General features: G+C 31.1%; 1 protein-coding gene across 3 annotated transcripts in view; it reads left to right on the top strand.

The window, feature by feature from the left end:
- The window catches only part of LOC145293127 (structural maintenance of chromosomes protein 4-like), a 96,394-nt gene that overhangs the window by 67,248 nt on the left and 9,298 nt on the right, over window positions 1-19,848 (top strand). For all 3 annotated transcript variants that reach the window (XM_080139529.1, XM_080139530.1, XM_080139528.1), the window contains exons 21-23: window positions 1,681-1,818; window positions 11,665-11,809; window positions 19,523-19,696. In XM_080139529.1, the coding sequence (XP_079995655.1) occupies window positions 1,681-1,818; window positions 11,665-11,809; window positions 19,523-19,696 (457 nt within the window). The remainder of the gene's footprint in view (window positions 1-1,680; window positions 1,819-11,664; window positions 11,810-19,522; window positions 19,697-19,848) is intronic.

The raw sequence follows: 19,848 nt of genomic DNA, 5'->3' as shown, positions 1-19,848 counted from the left end.
AAATAATATTTGTGCCCCTTTCAAAAAATATTTTTTCATAAAATAAAAACTGTGTTTGTTTCTTAGTCTTTTCAAATGCTTTTTGTTGAATATTGTCTGCGATAAAAAAATATTTGCTTGCTAAAATTAAATAAAGTTGATATTTGAAATTTGTGTGGCTATTAGCAACAGAAATAAGGAAAGAAAACACAACGCGGTTCTTATTTGGATCAAAGATGTAATATTCATAAATCAATCATAAATTGATCTAGTATTTTTCTTCTTTTTTTTTATTTATTTGTTTTATTTTTTTTTTTTTTTTCAAGAAAATAACATTTTATGCCGAGATAGAAAAATCGGGAGACACCATGTTTTTTTTAAAATGTGTTAAAATTCGACTAGCAAGATTTAGGGATTGTGCTATGTCTGCCAAAAATTATAAATTGCTAAAAATCATAAAATTTTATTTTCTTAAAGAAAAAAAAAATACTTGATCAATTTACATGATTTTTAGAATATGACATCTTTGTTCTGTGACGAGTATATACATCATAAAGATTTTTCTGTACTTTTTTCTTTTTTTATTAAGTGTAATTCTAAATAAGCACCCAGAACACTAACATTTAAAAACAAATATATTGAACAATAATTAAAAATCAGAATAGAACTAGCACCTGTAATAATGCCTCAAGGACAAACTAATGTTCTGTCATTTAATGCTTAGGTGCTTGTGTAGATTGGTGATTTTTTTTTAACCAAAGCATTTTGCATGAAAACATTGCGTATTTATGTGTCATCTAAAAATGAATAACCATTCTAAAAATTACGAAAATAATGTGGAAGAGTTTCCAAATTTCCAGGGGAGTTAAGTACAATCGATAAATTTGACAATCCACTATTTCAAAATACAGAATATTGGACCGTTATTGTGGATGATTTTTTTCTAAAAACTAGACCCAGAATATCTACTGGATTATTTTTTAATTTTTGGAATTGAAACTAATTTCGAAATAGTACATAAGTACATAATGTTTTCACCTGAAATGCAGTTGGTTTAAAAGCTCAAAAACCAAAGATAATGTGAACAACATTCACATATCTGCTCGAGATGTTGCCACACTCATCAAGAACCTTGATGCTAACAAAGCAACTAATCCTGACAATATTCCAGTTATATTACTCACAAAGCTGCAGTCGAAACTAGCACTTATTCTTGCAAAGCTGTTCCATTGATGCCTAAAGGAGAATTGCTTCCCAACACCTCAGAAAATCTTGTTATTCTGCCTAGTATTTAAAACACTAGAAATTAGTCTTCTGCATCTCAGTAGAGACTAATTAGTTTTCTGTGCATCATGAGTAAGTTGCTTGAACTCATTTTAATATAACAATAGCAATAATATATAATAATAATAATATAGTAATACCACCTAGGCAAAAATAGTCTTAGTGACAAGCAATATGGTTTCTGTCTGGTGAGATCTACAGCTGAGGTGCTAACTGTAATACCGCATGATCATTGAATCTATCAATGGGGACTTCCTCTCTAGAGCAATAGCTCTTGACATATTAAAAGCAGTTGATAGGATAATGTATCAAATAAATAGGCAGAATCCCTTACTAGACAAAATCTAGCTTCATTAATTAGCTGTCTGTTCCATGTATTTATCCAAACTTAATTTTATTGTCCTTTTTCTTTTTCAGATTGCACAAACAAATTATGGACATTGGTGGAAACAAACTTAAAGCAGTTCAATCACGTGTTGATGCCATTTCCAATAATATTGATCAAGTTGTTGGTCAGATTACAAAAACTAAAGTTGGAATTAAAACTTCTCAACGGTAATTTTTTTTTTTTTAATCTGCTATAACATTTTTTTTACATGTTATTTAGAATTTAATTATTAGTTTTATTTAACTTTATTGGAACCTATCTTATGTACAAACTGGATATATGTATGTGTGTATATATATATATATATATATATATATATATATATATATATATATATATATAATGTTATACAGAATTTGTCGTGTTTCATCCCCATGAAAAATTAAATCAGTAGATGAATGTTGCCGAAGCATTTGCTTGCTTTTAAAGTATAAAAAACAAAGACAAATACACTTTCTTACAATTTGACATCGTGGACTTCTATCCAACCAATATCTGAAGAACTTTTCAACACTGCCCTTGAGTCTACCGAAATATATACTGATATATCCAAAGATGGAATCCACATAATTAAAAAATGTAGATGACCAGTATTAATCAATAATAACAACCAAACAAAAATGACAAACTCCTTTGATCTGGCCATGGGTATCTTGGACTCTGCAAAGGCATCAGACCTTGTAGTGTTATTCATTTTGTATATGCATAAATATATTTGAGAATATCGATATTGGACTATATAGAGATGATGGATTAGGTTAAGATTCTGACAAGATCGAGGGGGAAAATTTTAGAAAAAAGTTAGGCCTAGAAATAGCAGCTAAAATAAAAATGACTAATTTCTTGGATGTAACTTAAATAAAAATACTAATGAGCTATACTTCAAGATAACGCTAATCCAATATATGTAAACCCAAAGTCTAACCATTCTCTCATCAATCATAAAATAATAGATTCTTAACTCTATCAAAAGTAGACTTAGCAAAAATACTAGTGATAAAAATGTATTGAAGAAATTAAACATCATCTACAAACTATTGTTTAAATTATTAAAATGAAACCAATCATCCAATAAGATACCACAAAAATGAATGATTAATTTGTTTTTTAAAGGAATACTCAAATTAGTTAACCTTTATGAAGTTGCTTGCATATTCATGATTGAGTATATTAAGAAATTCATTGTAGTAATTTTTAAAAAGAAAAAGTAGGCTTTAAATATCAGTGTCAGTGCATCAGAAACCTCAACTTGTATAGATTACTATTACTAAAATTTATTTTATTTATATTTTTTTTGTTTAAAAAAATGTTTCTAATTTTGCAAGTTAATGATTATTAGTAATGTGTTTGAGAATAGACGTGTTGTCTATTAAAAGATTTCTGAATTGGAACAAGAAAATTAATTAGAAGGGTAGAAAAACTCCAAACCAGAATGAGTAGACAAACACAAAATACTCTGAGATAACAAAAAGAAATACACAGCTTAACCTTGAACCAAATAATAATACAACAAAAACAAATCCCTCAAATACCCAAATTGAAGTATTCATGAAATTACTCAACGAAATGAGAGAACTAATTGAAGACTTAAAAAAAAACATGAAACAAACCATCACAGAAAGTAAAGATTTTTTAAAGAATATAACTTAAAGAATATAACCGAAATAAAACAAAGTCCCTAAACTAAAACTCTACCACAAAAACCTATTAAACACCAAACAACAACATCCATAGAAACAACCCCTACGACAGAAAAAATAAAAAATAAAGAGGCCCCAAAAGAACCCCACAAGACCGCTACCAATAAAAGCAAAATAAACAGATCCCGCTCAACCTCTAGATAAGGACCCCACCACCCACCGCGACCCCATTCGCGATCTGAAACCCGAAACACCCAAGCAAACATCGAAACTATGGACGTAGACATAAACACCAACAGTCCAAAACCAGAAAAAGACAAACCATGGCTCATAAAATACTTCAATGGAACATAAGAGGAACAAAACCCAACTTTGAAGAAATATTACTCCTTATAAAAACTTTCTGCCCTGCTATAATTGCCCTACAAGAAACCCACCTAAAAGAAGATAATACAGTTAATATAAAACACTACTGCTCATATAACCACATAAACAAGAATTCAAACATAGCTACAGGAGGATCATCACTACTTATAAACAAAAACATCCCACACAGTGAAATAAACCTAGAAACAAACATGCAAGCTGTTGCAATAACCGTAACATTCCATAAAACAATAACATTCTGTTCACTATACATCCCACCAAATGAAAGAATAAAAGAAACTGAACTAAATGCCCTAATCCAACAACTAATCCGATTAGAAACATTCATCAGAGAAGCTTTTGACAGAAAAGAACACCTAATAACAATCTTTTTCGATCTAGAAAAAGCATATGACACTACTTGGAAATATGGCATTAGAAAAGACCTATATGAACTTGGACTTAGGGGCAGAATGCCAGAATTCATTTGCGATTTCTTAAATAACAGACACTTCCAAGTAAGATTAGGCAGCACAGTCTCAGCCCAAAAAGGACAAGAAATAGGATACCTCAGGGTAGCATCTTATCCGTCACCCTTTTCAACATAAAAATAAATAAAATCATTGAAACATAAACCCTGATACTAATTGTGCTCTATACGTAGACGACTTACACATCAGCTACAGATCAAAATACATAACCACAGCTGAACGAAAACTGCAACTTTGTCTAAATAAAATAAACAAATTTCAAACCACTTACAATCATTCTCCAGGGACAACCCTATCTAACCTAGTAAGAAATTTGAAACAAAACAAAATAAACTTCTCATTAAAATGGAAAATATTAAGAAAATCCAAATCTTACGGCCCAGGCTCTAAATACTGCCTACTCTGTAACAAAAAAATTATAACGGCACCTAATAAATTAAACATTCTCAACTCTAAGCAAGAGATAATTTGCAGTTGCAGGCACAAGAGAAAATTTAAATGCGGAAATGCAAATAACCCCGCTGAAAGAACACCGTCAGACAGGAACTAATTTTTACCTTTTCTAACGCCAACCATGCAAAAACATAACACCTGCCGTCGCTGCTCCTTACCCCTACCAAACGGCTAACACCCCAAATATCCTCCCCCTCCTCTGCAATCGCCACAAAGACCTATGTCTCCGCTGCTACCGCCACAAAGACTTTAACTTTTTAATATAAACTATTAGCACACTCTCTGAATATATAACGCTTATATAACATTAATACAAGAAACCCCCACCTTGAACCACCTGCTCCCTGGCAAGATCAAACTAACGCTGCAACTGCTTTACCCAGAGGTTCTCAGACAATTATCTCTAACCAAATCTCATTCCGCAAAATCTAACACTTAACTCCACCAATTAAACTGCAACCCAACAAGCAATTAGCACAAGTTATACCAAGAATATTCCCTCACCAATTTAAAGCTAAAGCTTAATGAAAAGTAACTTAGAAATCCCCTCCTCCCCTGGGCCTCAAACCTTAAACCAAATTTTAGAACCTTTAAATATCCCCCGCCCCTCCCACTTACAACCTCCCCTCCCCACAAATTGAACTAATTTAACCCCCCTCCCCATAATATAAAACCAACACATATAAACTTATGCAATTAAAATAACACTAACCCACTCAATCCAGAAATATTTATATTTAAATATTTAAATTTACTGAAAAATAATTCACGATAAGGGCTTCCGACCTTCATTCCCTCATTATCGCCCCTCACACTCCCGTCTCCACCTCATGACCATCAGTTAAGGTTGATCCAACCACCCCCACTCACCTGCTTAGAGTATTCCTCCTACTTCTTCCCACCCAGCTATTTGTCGCCACTACTAACTTAATCTGATTCTCACTCGAATTGAAAGCAACTGGACGTTTTCACTAATTCCGACACAGTTCTTGAACCCAGACCCGATTCTGCTGCTCCATACGCAAAAGAGGAAAAAGGTTTACATTTTATCAGCACTAACTAAGGAACATCCACGGAACCATGTAACAGAACATACAAGACAAACACGGAAATTTTAATGGACATAGGTAATGTCTCTTTCCTCCGCATCTCTCTAGGAATAACACAATTCACCGAAACAACACACAGGAACAAACCTTTTTCTCGCTTATAAACGAGCATATATGTATTCCGCTGTTTATATCTTGCTTGTTCATAAATAACATAGATCACTGGTCCTTGCAGTCGGGAATTTCAGGACTATATTGTGGACTTTTGCAGACTTTTTCCAGTCATGGAGATTTATCCAACTGGGGTATTGTCTTCCGAGCTCTCTGCTTTGCCAGCTAAGCCCACATATATATATAGTGTGTACATATATATGTGTGTATGTATATTACTCTCTTGTGCCTAATTCTTGTATGCATACACTCTAGTTATCCAACTCTGCCCCCTTTGAACTAAATTTTCAACTTAGTTATTTATCTCTTTATCTCTATTATTTTACCTTTTTGTTTCTTTATTTTTATTTATTTTTTTTTTATTTTACTCTTTTTCTTTTTACTTCACTCTTATTCCTTCATCCCTTAAATGTATTTCATGTGTTATTTTTGACCTTGCCTTTATCTCTATCCCTTAATTTTATTTACCTTTTTAGCTATTATTATGATTATTATTATTTTTATTGTCATTATTTTATTATTATTGTTAATAGTACATCTCCCCCTATTACTCCATCACACCAATCATTCACATCCAAAACTCTACTTTGTCTTGTTATACACCTCAAAAGACTTTGCCACCCTACCTTTTACCACTGCCTTATACCCCCCCCTGCATATCTAATAACAAAGAAAACCTAGAATTATTGCTACATATTACATAACATATATTGATATTCTGAAATCCATTATTATAGCCTTACAACTACCTACCCATACCTACCCCATAACTTGCTTGCTTAACTAACGTCCGAACCCTCCCTCGCCCCAATAAATGAAAACCCTGGAACAGAACGCCCCATGTAATCCCTCTTGCTCAATTCCTGCTTAGTATATACCCATCCGCCCTTTCGCCTTAAATCATCACCATAATATACCTCCCAAAATTATACAATACTTCATAGTGCTGTTGTTGCATCTGTCAAAATATCCCTCCATAGATAATAGGCATCTTATACACTGATAAAACAGAATTACCACTCGTCCACGCTATACCCCCACCTTAACCCTAAAACATCCATTTAAGACTATGATAAAGACCCTATACACCTTTCTACATTACACTCTGTATAATACGTTCCTCCTTTATCTAGAATTCGATAAAACTCCCCCCAACATCGTCTATAATTTTAATTGATCTATTTTGTTCCTAATGAATCCGACACTAGACGCCACATCTCCACTATGTTACCTAGTATCTTCTCTACTCTTCTGATGAAAAGCATTAGGCTTCGAAATGCCTTGGCATAAAGAGTCCCTTCTATCCCTCAATTAATTGTTTGTACTCCCTTATCAAATAAATGAACCAATCTATATTCACCACTATATAGTTTTTGTGACTTCATTTCCCATTCCTACTGTTCTCATAAGTGTTTGGTATTTGAATAATATTTTTATTTGACATTCATAAATTTCTAAATTATTATTAATATACCAGACATTTGTAATGACAACATTTTATTATCGCAAAAACATGTTATTTGGCTTTCATAATTTTCTAAATTCTTTTATATATATATATACATGCATATACAGTGATGATCATATTTATTGGCACGGTAAAATAAAAGTTAAATTTTGTCTAATAAATTCTAAAAAAGGGATTAAATTAAAGAAAATAACAAAGTATATTATGTATTTTTAACTGGCCTTTCCGATGCAGCAATCGGATTTTAGAAAAAATAAATAACAAAGGAACAACAAACATAATTGCAAAAAACCCTTGTTCAAAATTATTGGCACGATTTATTTAATAATCAATTGTATAGCCTTTGGCCTTGATTACCTTCCTCAGTCGCTTTTCATAGTTTACAACCAAGTTGTTGCACTCTTCAGTAGTAATTTTAGCCCACTCTTCCTGACAATAATCCTCCAATTGAATAAGATTCTTAGGCTTCCTTTGCATTACCCTCAATTTTAATGTTCTCCATAAATTTTCAATTGGATTAAGGTCTGGGCTTTGTGATGGCCACTCCAAAACATTAATATGATTGTCCTCAAGCCATTTCTTAGTCAGTTTAGCCGAATGCTTTGGGTCATTATCTTGCATGAACCACCAACGACGACCAAGTGAGAGCTCTTTAGCAGAGTCTTTCAGGTTTTCATCCAATATTTTAACATAATCTTCCTTTTTTATGCTACCTGTGACCTTAACAAGTCGCCCTGGTCCAGAGGCAGCAAAGGATCCCCAAAACATCAAACTGCCTCCACCGTGCTTCACTGTGGGTATGGTGTTCTTAGGCAGGAAAGCTTCGCCAGATTTTCTGTAAATATAAGACACTTTATTATGGCCAAATAACTCTATTTTCGTTTCGTCAGTCCATAGAACACGTTTCCAGAATGCAACATCTTTATCAATATGACGTTTTGCAAAGGCTAGCCTTGCTTTCAGGTGCATAGGCTTCAATAAGTGAGTCTTTCTCGGACGACATGCTTTTAAACCAGCTCTCTTCAAAACTCTACCAACTGTATGTCGAGATACATTCACTCCAGAGGTGCTCTGTTCATCAACAATCTCCCCAACAGAGATTCTTGGGTTTTGTTTTACTTGTCGAACAATTTTCCGTTCATCTCTTGGGGAAAGAATCCTTTTTCTCCCTCTACCCTCTAAACTCATAACGTGGCCTTGCGATTTGAACTTGTTTATTATGGCTCTAACAGTGGATTTGGGAAGGTTTAGCTTCTTTGAAATCTTATCATAGCCCTCCCCATTGGTATGGCATGCTACAACAAGCTTCCTGACGTCTTCGCTGTGTTCCTTAGTTTTAACCATGGCGATTGAAAATTATAATTTAGTCACTTATAATAGTTTAAATAAATCGCTATCTAAAAATTATCTGAAAAAAATTATTCACTGAATTAGCGTTAAACAAGCATAATATGGCTATAAAAAAGTTCAGAAAGCACGTAAACCGGAAATTGATTGATATTATACTGATACTAAAAGAAAAACAAAGCCGTGCCAATAATTTTGAACAAGGGTTTTTTGCAATTATGTTTGTTGTTCCTTTGTTATTTATTTTTTCTAAAATCCGATTGCTGCATCGGAAAGGCCAGTTAAAAATACATAATATACTTTGTTATTTTCTTTAATTTAATCCCTTTTTTAGAATTTATTAGACAAAATTTAACTTTTATTTTACCGTGCCAATAAATATGATCATCACTGTATCTACTTCCTATTATCCACAATTTCTTGCAACCTCTTCAGAAGACTGTTTAAAGCTAGAATTGGTCTTAATATTAATTAATGGGATTAATACTAGTATTTAAGAACCAAAATTTTGCAAGCAACCATCATTTTATTTGTTTATATTTTATCCACATCTGAGTTCTCATCCATTTCCATTGTGCTACACATTTTGCACACAAACTTGTTATCAATGCCTCAACCTACCAGTAATTCCACTGCACTTCAGCCTACAAGTCCAACAAGAAACAGAATTTACACGCGACTCTATTTCCACAAATTGAGCATGGGAAACGTTTCTCTTGTTGGAAAGCTTTCCAAAATTACAATGACTGATCATCAATTTGGTTTTGGTTAGATTCACTCAAACCCGTACTTCCCACAGTATCCTTCCACGGGTCAAAAAGAATAAAAACATAATGATTGTTTACGTTGCTGATCTTTCAAACCAACGCATTTCAGGTGAAAATATTATGTACTTACGTGTCATTGCTAAATTAATATAAATTACAAAAAATGATCCAGTAGATGATAGGCTAGGAATATTTTTAATAAAAACATCAGCTACAATTTCATAAAGATGAGACACTTTAAGTTATCTCCCTTGTTTGTCATACTGAATTGGTTGAACAACTCTTCCACACTAAAACGTGCAATAAAACTCAATAATTCGTGAAATTCTATTTTTATTTGTAATTATTTTTCTATTGCATCATTTTTTGTAAATTTTAAAGTTTATGCTAATTCACATATGACACATAACTATGTAGTAATAATTTTATCTGAAATGAGCTAGTTTAAAAGATCGCTAATGCAAGCACCAAACATGTTTTCTTCTTCCTCATGACAAGATGCCATCATGCTGCTATACTTTTGAATTTTTTGCTTGAAATTAATACAAAATTCAATCTCGAGTTATTAAGTTAATTTTTAATTAAGTTTTTAAATGTTTGTTTATTCGATTTAAAAATATCACAATAACCATAATAAAAATGTGAAAGTTAATGCTTATTCTGGACAACCTTTTAGATTTCAACAATTAATAACGACATAACATTTCGGTTGTCGTGTGTTTGACGTTATTTTCATAGCAAATGCTCAACTGAACTTCAGTCTATGGTCACCCCCCCCCCATCCTATAAAATATTCAGGGCAAACACTCACCTAGCTACAACTGCTGCCAACAATTCCCCTTGCTCTCTATCTATATCTAAAACTAAAAGAAAATTCTATGAGCAAAGTTATTATCCTAAAACTGTCCATCTGTGGAACATAGTACTATGGGGCTGCTTCCCAGCTGACTATAACATGGTCATTTTCAAGTTCAATGTAAACAAATTCTTGTTGAGTCATTCTCATAAATTATCAATTTCTACCTGATTTCCACCATTTCACTCATTAACCCTTATCCTCAAGTGATCTCTGGGCCTTAATAAGTGGTGACTCCTCTGTGAAATATATATATATATATATATATATATATATAATGCTAACTTTTCTCATCAGAGGAAAAACTATTAGCAAAATAATCAGATAGTCACGCTAAATATTAGCATTTCTATGTATTTGCGTTTTTCATTTTCCATCCAGCCAAAATGGAAGCATTATTTTGGTTGCCTTCAAATTTTTAAACTCCAATTTCTGACTTGTTTTTCAACTTGGACTACTGAGGTGAGCACCTGTTATTGGTTATTTACCTGCAAATGATAATCTCTGTTACACTGGACTTTTTCTTTATATATGGTTGGTTGTTTTTTGCCTTAATGAACTGTTCGCATAAACTGTTTTCCATATTTATATTCTTATTTTAAAAAAAGCTTTGTGACTAAAAACCATAAAACTTTTAGTTTCATCCTATGCAGTAACCAGCAAATACATAGTCACGCTAAATATTAGCATTTCTATTTGATAATTTTGCTAACAGTTTTTCCTGTGATGATAAGAATTAGCATTCTTTGGAACTCCGCAGATTAAGGATTTCCTAGCACACAAGTTTTGGAGTATTCTGCCGAATAATAAAAATTATTTGTAAATTTCTACTTTACAGCTCTGTTATTATTCATCATAAGCTCTACTATGTGAGCTTTTTAATTTGGTTGGGATTAAGATATAAATAATTATATTTATATCTGTTTTGAGAGTTTTCTTTTTTCCTTGATTAGTAAACTCCTTCTCAAAGCTTTATATATATATATATATATATATATATATATATATATATATATAAATAATCAAATAAACATTCGTATCAGCATAGCATGAACCCCACCAGGGTCAACTATTCTTCTCGTTATATAATGTTGTTTGATCTTGCATTTTTAATTTTTTAGATGAAGATTACTCATAATATTTGGATTCTTCAGGCTGCTGTTCTTGATTGTTATTTTCACATTTTGGCCGATGTAACTCAACCTTTTTTAGGTGTATCTTGTTGAACTCTGGAATCTTTGTCTGGCTATGGAATCTGCATAGAACCTTTTATTTAATCCATGGTGGTATCATGCTCTCGTTCCGTCAGTCATAACTGGGTAGAAGTTCTAAGTAATTCACAATTGTATTTTGTGTGTCACCCACACCGAGTTGAACCGTCAATCTTGTTTGATCTTGTTTTTAGAAATCTGAAGAAAGCACAGGACAAATTCGATTCCTCTGAAAAGGAAAAAGAAGAAGCATCAGAAAAGGTTGCAGAACTAAAAGAATTGTTTAAACAATTGGAAATTGATGCAAAGAAGATTTTGAATGATCACAATGATATCAAAGTGAGTTTTTGGATTTTTTTGTTTTATGAAAGTGATGCGGTATCATGTTAGTGTGGCCATATGGGTTTGGTCAGTTTGCTGGCTCATGCTTGAATTTCTGCTTACCCAAATAGGGTAAATATGAATGTTGGTGGTCACTTATCTCTACCCATTCTGGAGGTGATGCCTTGCATATTGATTTAATAATGAACTATATTTGATAAAAAAAAAAAAAAAAAGACATTAGACAATTTTTTCATTTAAAAAATTCCTTTCATTCAAAGTATTTAATTAAGTGATTTAAAAAAAAAAAAAATTTTTTTTAAAAAGTGCTTGTGTAGATTGGTGTTTTTTTTTTTTTTTTTTACCAATGCATTTCAGGTGAAAACGTTATTACATACTTGCATATGTCGTAATTAGTATAAATTGCAGAAATTACGAAAAAAATGATCCAGTGTGTTAGATATATTAACAAAAAATCATTCATAATTATGTCCTTAAAAATGGCAGACGCTTAAGTCGAGGGTTATCTCTCCTGTTTATACTGAATTGGTTTCATAACTCTTTCACATTAAAACATACGATAAGACACGTCTATTTTTATTTGTAATTATTTTTCTACTGGATCATTTTCCATAGTTTTTAGAATTTCTATTAATTTTGACATGATATGTAAGTACCTAATGTTTTCACCTAAAATGCGTTGGTTTAAAAGATCACCAATCTATATAAGCGGTAAAAATTTTAACAAAACAGTGAATTCCTTCAAATATTAGGCTTGAAGATAAAAAAAAAAAACAATTGAAACCTTAGTGACATCAAGCATAAATTACTTTGATAAATCTTTCTTCACATCTGGACAAGTCCATAATTCGAAATAGGAAGTAATAGGTCTTAATCATCCTGCTAACTTATAAGGACAAGTCTATTCACTCATAAGAGACTTTTTCTCTGTCCGTCACAAATTTTATAAACAAATATTTTGTAACTTTAAAAATGTAGAATATTACATTAATAGTAAATAATAACTTCCAAACAAATATATATATATATATATCCTTTGAGATTTTACACGACCGATCACCACAGTCAATTGAAAATTTCTTGGGGGCGACTAAAAGTCGTAAATCACTCGCCCACCAGTCGATAAAATTTCTTTAAATAAAGAAACGGGGAAAAACTCATTTATTTTACGACTCTCAAATATGCGGTGAGTTAGAATGACCTATGTCCCATCATTTGTGAATTCTTTCATCTCTAGCTGTGAGACCGTTGGAATATCGTATTGAAAAAAGAGTGGTCACGCTAAAGGTCAACAAGAAGTCAAATTTACACATCTGGCGTGTAGTCAAAAGGTAGCCTTCATTTAGCTCTCTGATTTTGAAATTCATTTGGAAAAAAAATTCTTCGATGCTACAACTACATACACTTCATGCTTACAAAAGTAAGGACGAACATTTGAAAGAGGGGAAAAAAAGCATTGTTCCGTCAAGCACGCACCGAAAATTAAATTATACAACAAATAAGTAATCAGTTTTCGCTTCAGTTTTGTTTCTTCGTAAACAAACATGATTTATTCCAGGGACGATAGAAATGTATCAGGATAGAAACAAATCTGGACATGAATTATAAAAAGGTAAACACATAAAAATATCAAGACGGCTGATTATTAGTAACATGTTATACGTGATATAATATTTCAACTTGCCTTGTAAAAAATATAGAATAAATGTATAAAAAACCTTTATTGTTTCATTAACAAAGCTATTTGATTACTAGGTTAATCTATATAAATTTCGCTGAAATGTTCAATGCTATATGATGCTAAATGTCCATTTTTATTATGATCTCGCTTCGAGTTTTGTTCAGTAATTATTGTAAGTAACTATTTCTGATTGTTTTGAGCTGCTTGGATGATTGTGTGTTTCAGAATATTTTTCAATTAGAGACTTTATATTGAAATGTTTTAATGAAAAAGTGAATCTCTAATATTGTTTTGCATTTTAAAATATATTTATTTCAAGGGTGTGATGTTACATTGTTTTCTTTGTGTATAAAGTTAGATATATTCGTTTTCTAACGGTACCAATAAACAGTTTTTAATTATTTATATTTCAATTGTCATTTTTATACTACGTATCAGCATCTGAAGAAATGATTCTTATTTCTATGGAACAATAATATGAATGATGCTATAAAAAGAAACTGGTATTGTATTTTAACGTTTTGTTGAATATTTACTGAAATGTTTGTAGTAATAAAATAGTTAATTTACAAGAGTTAAACAAATAGTTCCTTGTTCGATTATACACACGGTAATTTCTTGAATTGTTCTAAAATTATTTACTATTATTGACTGAAACAAAGACATAAAGTTGGACGAGTAAAAATATTTTGGGGCGAGTAAATTTTCCCTCGCACTCGACCGGCGGTCGAGTGATTTTTTTTTTCAAATCGCAAAGGTTGTATGTGTATATATATATATATATATATATATATATATAACGTAAAACATGTGCACCCTCTTGATTAACATATTGCATCACACTGCTACACGTATGATCCCTTAGAAGCAAATGCAGGCCTCATTTGACAACACAACACCTTTGCAATTATATGCCCGTCTTACTTCAAACCCATACACTGATTGAGAAACTTCGGTTGTTAATTTAACTACCCTTTCAACACTTTATAAATGTGAGAGCAAATCTGGCTACTTCAACTTGGTTCCATTCATCAGTGAATCCAAAAGTTCATCTTCAGAAAATGTTTCTGTAAATGCCGGTTCGCAAACACCCTTCTCCGACCAATGATTGGCATTAAAGTTGATTTGTGTTATTTTTTTATCTTTTTTTGGCCAGCTCCTCACTCCTGAAAGAATATAAAAATTATGTTATTGAGCTAACTTAAAAATGTAAGCTTATCTGTTTTAATGTTTATAATGAAATGCAAACAAATTTAAAATGACTCAATAAATCGAAATGGCCAATTTAATCAATATTATACGGCTAAATTGTTAATTACCTAATGACCAAAAAAATTTTTATTAGAGAGCTAGCTGTGAGAGAAGAAGCTCTTCTCTCACTGCTAGCTCATCTGATTTAACCATAGCATACATTTTCAGGCAGTAAAGCAAAAGCATTATGCTGTAAATTTTTTAAAGTTATATCATGAATTTCAGGTGGCTGTTTGTTGATTCTATTGATTATCTTGAAAATATACAATTGCTGGTTATGGAACTTATCCCTTTTTATTTCAAACCAGCTAACTGCATATGCTTCAATTATAAATCTAATGAGGCTGTGAAGTTTGCCAGACATTTCTTGTGGATAGGCACCTTGTGTCCATAAACACATTAGTCTGATGGCCAAAGTTAACCATATGGCCTTATGTATGGGCCCAATTTTCCAGGCTGCAAATTTAGGGTCAACTTTTCCTCTATAAATGCCAAGTGCATATTCGAATAAAAGTCTCTGGTCAGAAGTTTACTTATTTTCTCAGTCGTAAAATAAACATGCAAAGGACAACCAACTGGTGTAAATACAACTTGGGGTAAATTATTATAACGAATGTTGTAGGATGTTTTGTGGTTCCATCTATATGCTTAAAAAGAGCTCTAAGTGGAAGTTCATTTTAGTGTAGAGAGCAACCAGTGATATGTAATATTGTCTATAGTTTTCTCTTAACAAGTGCTACAAGTCTAGCCTCATAACCTGTATATGTATTCGTGTCGTCTATTAAAATAGCCACATGGTTAAACTAAGACAAAATCAGTTTTTCATGGGGAAAAGCTAAAACACGTCATTGGGGAAAAATAAAAATTGCCTTAGTCTAGAAGGATCTCTTTTTCGTTGACCGATGATGGAACTTTGAATTTTAAACAATGTAAAACAATAACATTGAAAATATAAAAAAAAAAAAAAAATTAAAACACAATTAATAAAAGAAATTTCTTTAAAATAATAAATTAAAAAAACAGATGTAATTAAAATGTTGTACACTTCATGTATAAAGAGAAAACCAAGTACTTCCACGTGAAATACTCCAAAACAAAAACAGTTACTAAAAAAGTGTTTATTTACTTACGTTTCCAGTAAATTGTGAAAACCAAAAGACAAACTTTGGATATTTTTTTTTACTTGAAAACAACTTACAAGTTATTATTAAATATGCATATAAAAAAATAAGTTTATTTATTTATTAATTTAAAAATGAAATATATTGGCTTCATTATGCACGTGTTTGAATGACAATATTTAAACAATATGAAAGAGATAATTACGCTTTGCTAAAATCTAGATAAAAATTTCACCAAATTCTTAAATTGGAATTTGTATTTTAAAATAAATAGTTCATAGTGGATAGTGAAATGTATAAAAGATATACACAAGACATGCTCAGAAATCTGACATATTATTTGTCAGCATTGTCTCGGACAGCATATATACATATTCCCTCCCTTTTTCATGTGAAACACTAATAGAAATAGACTTTCAAGATAGAATCAAAGTGTAGTATCTATTTTGTCGGAAGAGGTGGGGGGATGAAAAAGAAAGATATTACAGTTTTTAATTACATTATAGTTATATAATATATATAGTTATCTATACTCCTAGACAATGCTGGGTAACCATTCTATTTTAGTATAGAGTAATTCAGCTGTGAGTATTTAAATTCATTAAATTGCAGTTAGTAAGATAGTAAAGATTTTTTTGTGTCTGTGTGATTGGACATGATCAAATATTATCTTTTGAGATTTTTTTTATCTATATAATCTCTTGAGTATTTTTTTTTATAATCTTTCCAGTATTTTTTTCTTATATAATCTTTTAGATTTTTTTTATATAATCCTTTGGATTTTTTTTTATATAATCTTTTGGATTTTTTTTATATAATCTTTTGGATTTTTTTTTATATAATCTTTTGGATTTTTTTTTATATAATCTTTTGGATTTTTTTTATATAATCTTTTGGATTTTTTTTATATAATCTTTTGGATTTTTTTTTATATAATCTTTTGGATTTTTTTTATATAATCCTTTGGATTTTTTTTATATAATCTTTTGGATTTTTTTTATATAATCTTTTGGATTTTTTTTATATAATCTTTTGGATTTTTTTTTATATAATCTTTTTGATTTTTTTTATATAATCTTTTGGATTTTTTTATATAATCTTTTGGATTTTTTTTATATAATCTTTTGGATTTTTTTTATATAATCTTTTGGATTTTTTTTTATATAATCTTTTGGATTTTTTTTATATAATCTTTTGGATTTTTTTATATAATCTTTTGGATTTTTTTATATAATCTTTTGGATTTTTTTTATATAATCTTTTGGATTTTTTTTATATAATCTTTTGGATTTTTTTTATATAATCTTTTGGATTTTTTTTATATAATCTTTTGGATTTTTTTTATATAATCTTTTGGATTTTTTTTATATAATCTTTTGGATTTTTTTTTTATATAATCTTTTGGATTTTTTTTTATATAATCTTTTGGATTTTTTTTATATAATCTTTTGGATTTTTTTTATATAATCTTTTGGATTTTTTTATATAATCTTTTGGATTTTTTTTTATATAATCCTTTGGATTTTTTTTTATAATCTTTTGGATTTTTTTTTATAATCTTTTGGATTTTTTTTTATATAATCTTTTGGATTTTTTTTTATATAATCTTTTGGATTTTTTTTTATATAATCTTTTGGATTTTTTTATATAATCTTTTGGATTTTTGGCATTTATGCACAACTGATCCGTGGCAATTTTTTTAATTCAGCTATAGAAGAGTGATAGGAGGCGATAATTTCTACTTTCCTTATTAAAGGACACAGCAAATAACACAAAAATAATTGAATAAAATGGAAACATTTATTGTCTTTAAATATAACTTTAAAAACATTCATTGTATTAAAATAGATTTTTTAGATTTTTATTTATTTATTTTAATTTTCAATGATTGAAATTGGTTGATATTTTTATTTTTTTTTCTGGACATTTTAACAAAAAGTTATTGTAAGAAAGTATATTTTTAATAAAACATCTATATCTATAAATATAAAAGCGAAAATGTGTGTATGTATGTATGTATGTTCGCTTGCTTTTTGTGTATGTCCGAGAAAGACTTTTTTCCGAGAAGCGATTGGTCGACTCACTTCTTCGTAAAACTTTTTATATCATATCTAAATGATAATATCTACCAGTTAACAACAGGGGTCATCTCTCTATTTAATTTGCTTGATTTTGAAAAGATAAATATTCAACATTTTTCGATCACCGCATGTGCATTAAGCTTTGTCGTATAATAAAAGTGAAACTAATTCTGACAGCATTTTTCCGGAAACATCCAAAAGCAGTCAGCTTTGATCAATGTGGAGTTTCTCCTTATATCAGACAGTTGCTATTCAATTTGGACAATCCCCTTTTTTATAGGGAGCTGGTTTTCCCCACAACATCTTGGGGAAACAAAGAAAAAGTAAAACATTCTGCCCCGCAGTAAATAAAATACTGCCCCGCAGTCAAAGTTGACCTCATTAAGTACAGGCACCTGCCAAGTTTTAATTAATTCAAACATGTTTCCGTTACTATTTCGTGGTGGCCCAGTGGTTAATGGCGCACGGTTTGTTTTTTTTTCACACTTTAATTTCCAACTTCAACTCAAGGGTTCGGGTTCGATCCTTCATACTTACCTACCAAAACATTTTTTTTTTTTTTTTTTTTTTTACCCCCCCCCCCCTCCCGGCACAAACACCTGGGTGTTTTGATTTACCCAAAACCACACACACCTCCAAACACCCGGACAACACCACCTACCCCCCCCCCCCGCTACTATATATATATATATATATATATATATATATATAGAAGCGAAAATGTGTGCGTGCATTTTTGTGTATGTCCGCCAAAGGCTTTTTTCTTCAGGCTTCTCGGTCGGCTTACTCAAAACTTTTTATATGCTGTCTAAATCATAATATCTATGACTTAAGAACGGGGGTCGCGGCTATCTTTAACTTGCCTGACTTTTACGCACTATTTTTGAGATATTTTTCGATCACCGTGTCTTCATTACGTTTTTCAGTATAAAAAAAGCGAATGATGGGGCGGGGGAAACAGAAACTGGCTTGCAGCGCAAAACTAGTTCAAACATCACGCGACTTAACTTTCTCGCATCTGTTAATTCCAGTTTATAAACATTGACTTAAGACACTTATCACTTCCTCTCCCTTCGTGGCCGAAGTGGTTAGGTCACAGGGTTTTTTTCCATTTCGCGTCAACGCTTCGGGGTTCAAGCCTACCTTCCTACTAAAACTTTTTTTTTTCTTTTACATCTCCAAACACCCAGCCAACGTTTTTTGTTTTTGTTTTTTTTTTGAACAGGGTTGTTTTGATCTCCTCCAAACACCCGGCCAACGTTTTTTATTTTTGTTTTTTTTGAACAGGGTTGTTTTGATCTCCTCCAAACACCCGGCCAACGTTTTTTGTTTTTGTTTTTTTTTTTTTGAACAGGGTTGTTTTGATCTCCTCCAAACAGCCGGGCAACGCTGGGTACCCCTTGCTAGTTTTTTGAATGAAAGTAAAAGTTATCACTCCTGTCACTTTTCTGTAGCTGAAATCAAAAAAGTCATTGCGGATCACTATAGTGCATAAGTGTCGAATTTTCTCATAATCTTTTGAATTTTGTTTACAAAACATTTATTTTTCTTTTCTTTTTTTTTTTCTTTTTTTCAGGAAAAGATCAAGTTACATGAGACTGAACTGGAAGGAGTTAAGGAAGAAATTGCGCAAATTGAAGCAAAAGAAACTTCGATGTCGAAAGAAAGTTTGGAACTGCAGCACAAAATTGAAAAACATGAACAAGTTATGAAAGCAAATCAACTCAAAATCAAACATTGGAAAAAAAGTGTAAGAAAATGTTATTTTGTTGAATTCCTTTGAGGCAGGAATTTTCTAAAATAGAATTCACAAGCGATCCTCAGTTACATGCATATTCTATTCAGGAGAGATGACAATGTGGGTTTTTGCAGAGAGTTATAACTATCCTTCATGTGCAGTAG

Source organism: Euprymna scolopes, chromosome 14 (assembly GCF_053919585.1).
Source record: "Euprymna scolopes isolate OS-2025 chromosome 14, ASM5391958v1, whole genome shotgun sequence".
NCBI lineage: Eukaryota > Metazoa > Mollusca > Cephalopoda > Sepiida > Sepiolidae > Euprymna > Euprymna scolopes.
Note: the sequence above shows the minus strand (reverse complement) of the source record. Positions and strands in the feature narration are given on the sequence as shown.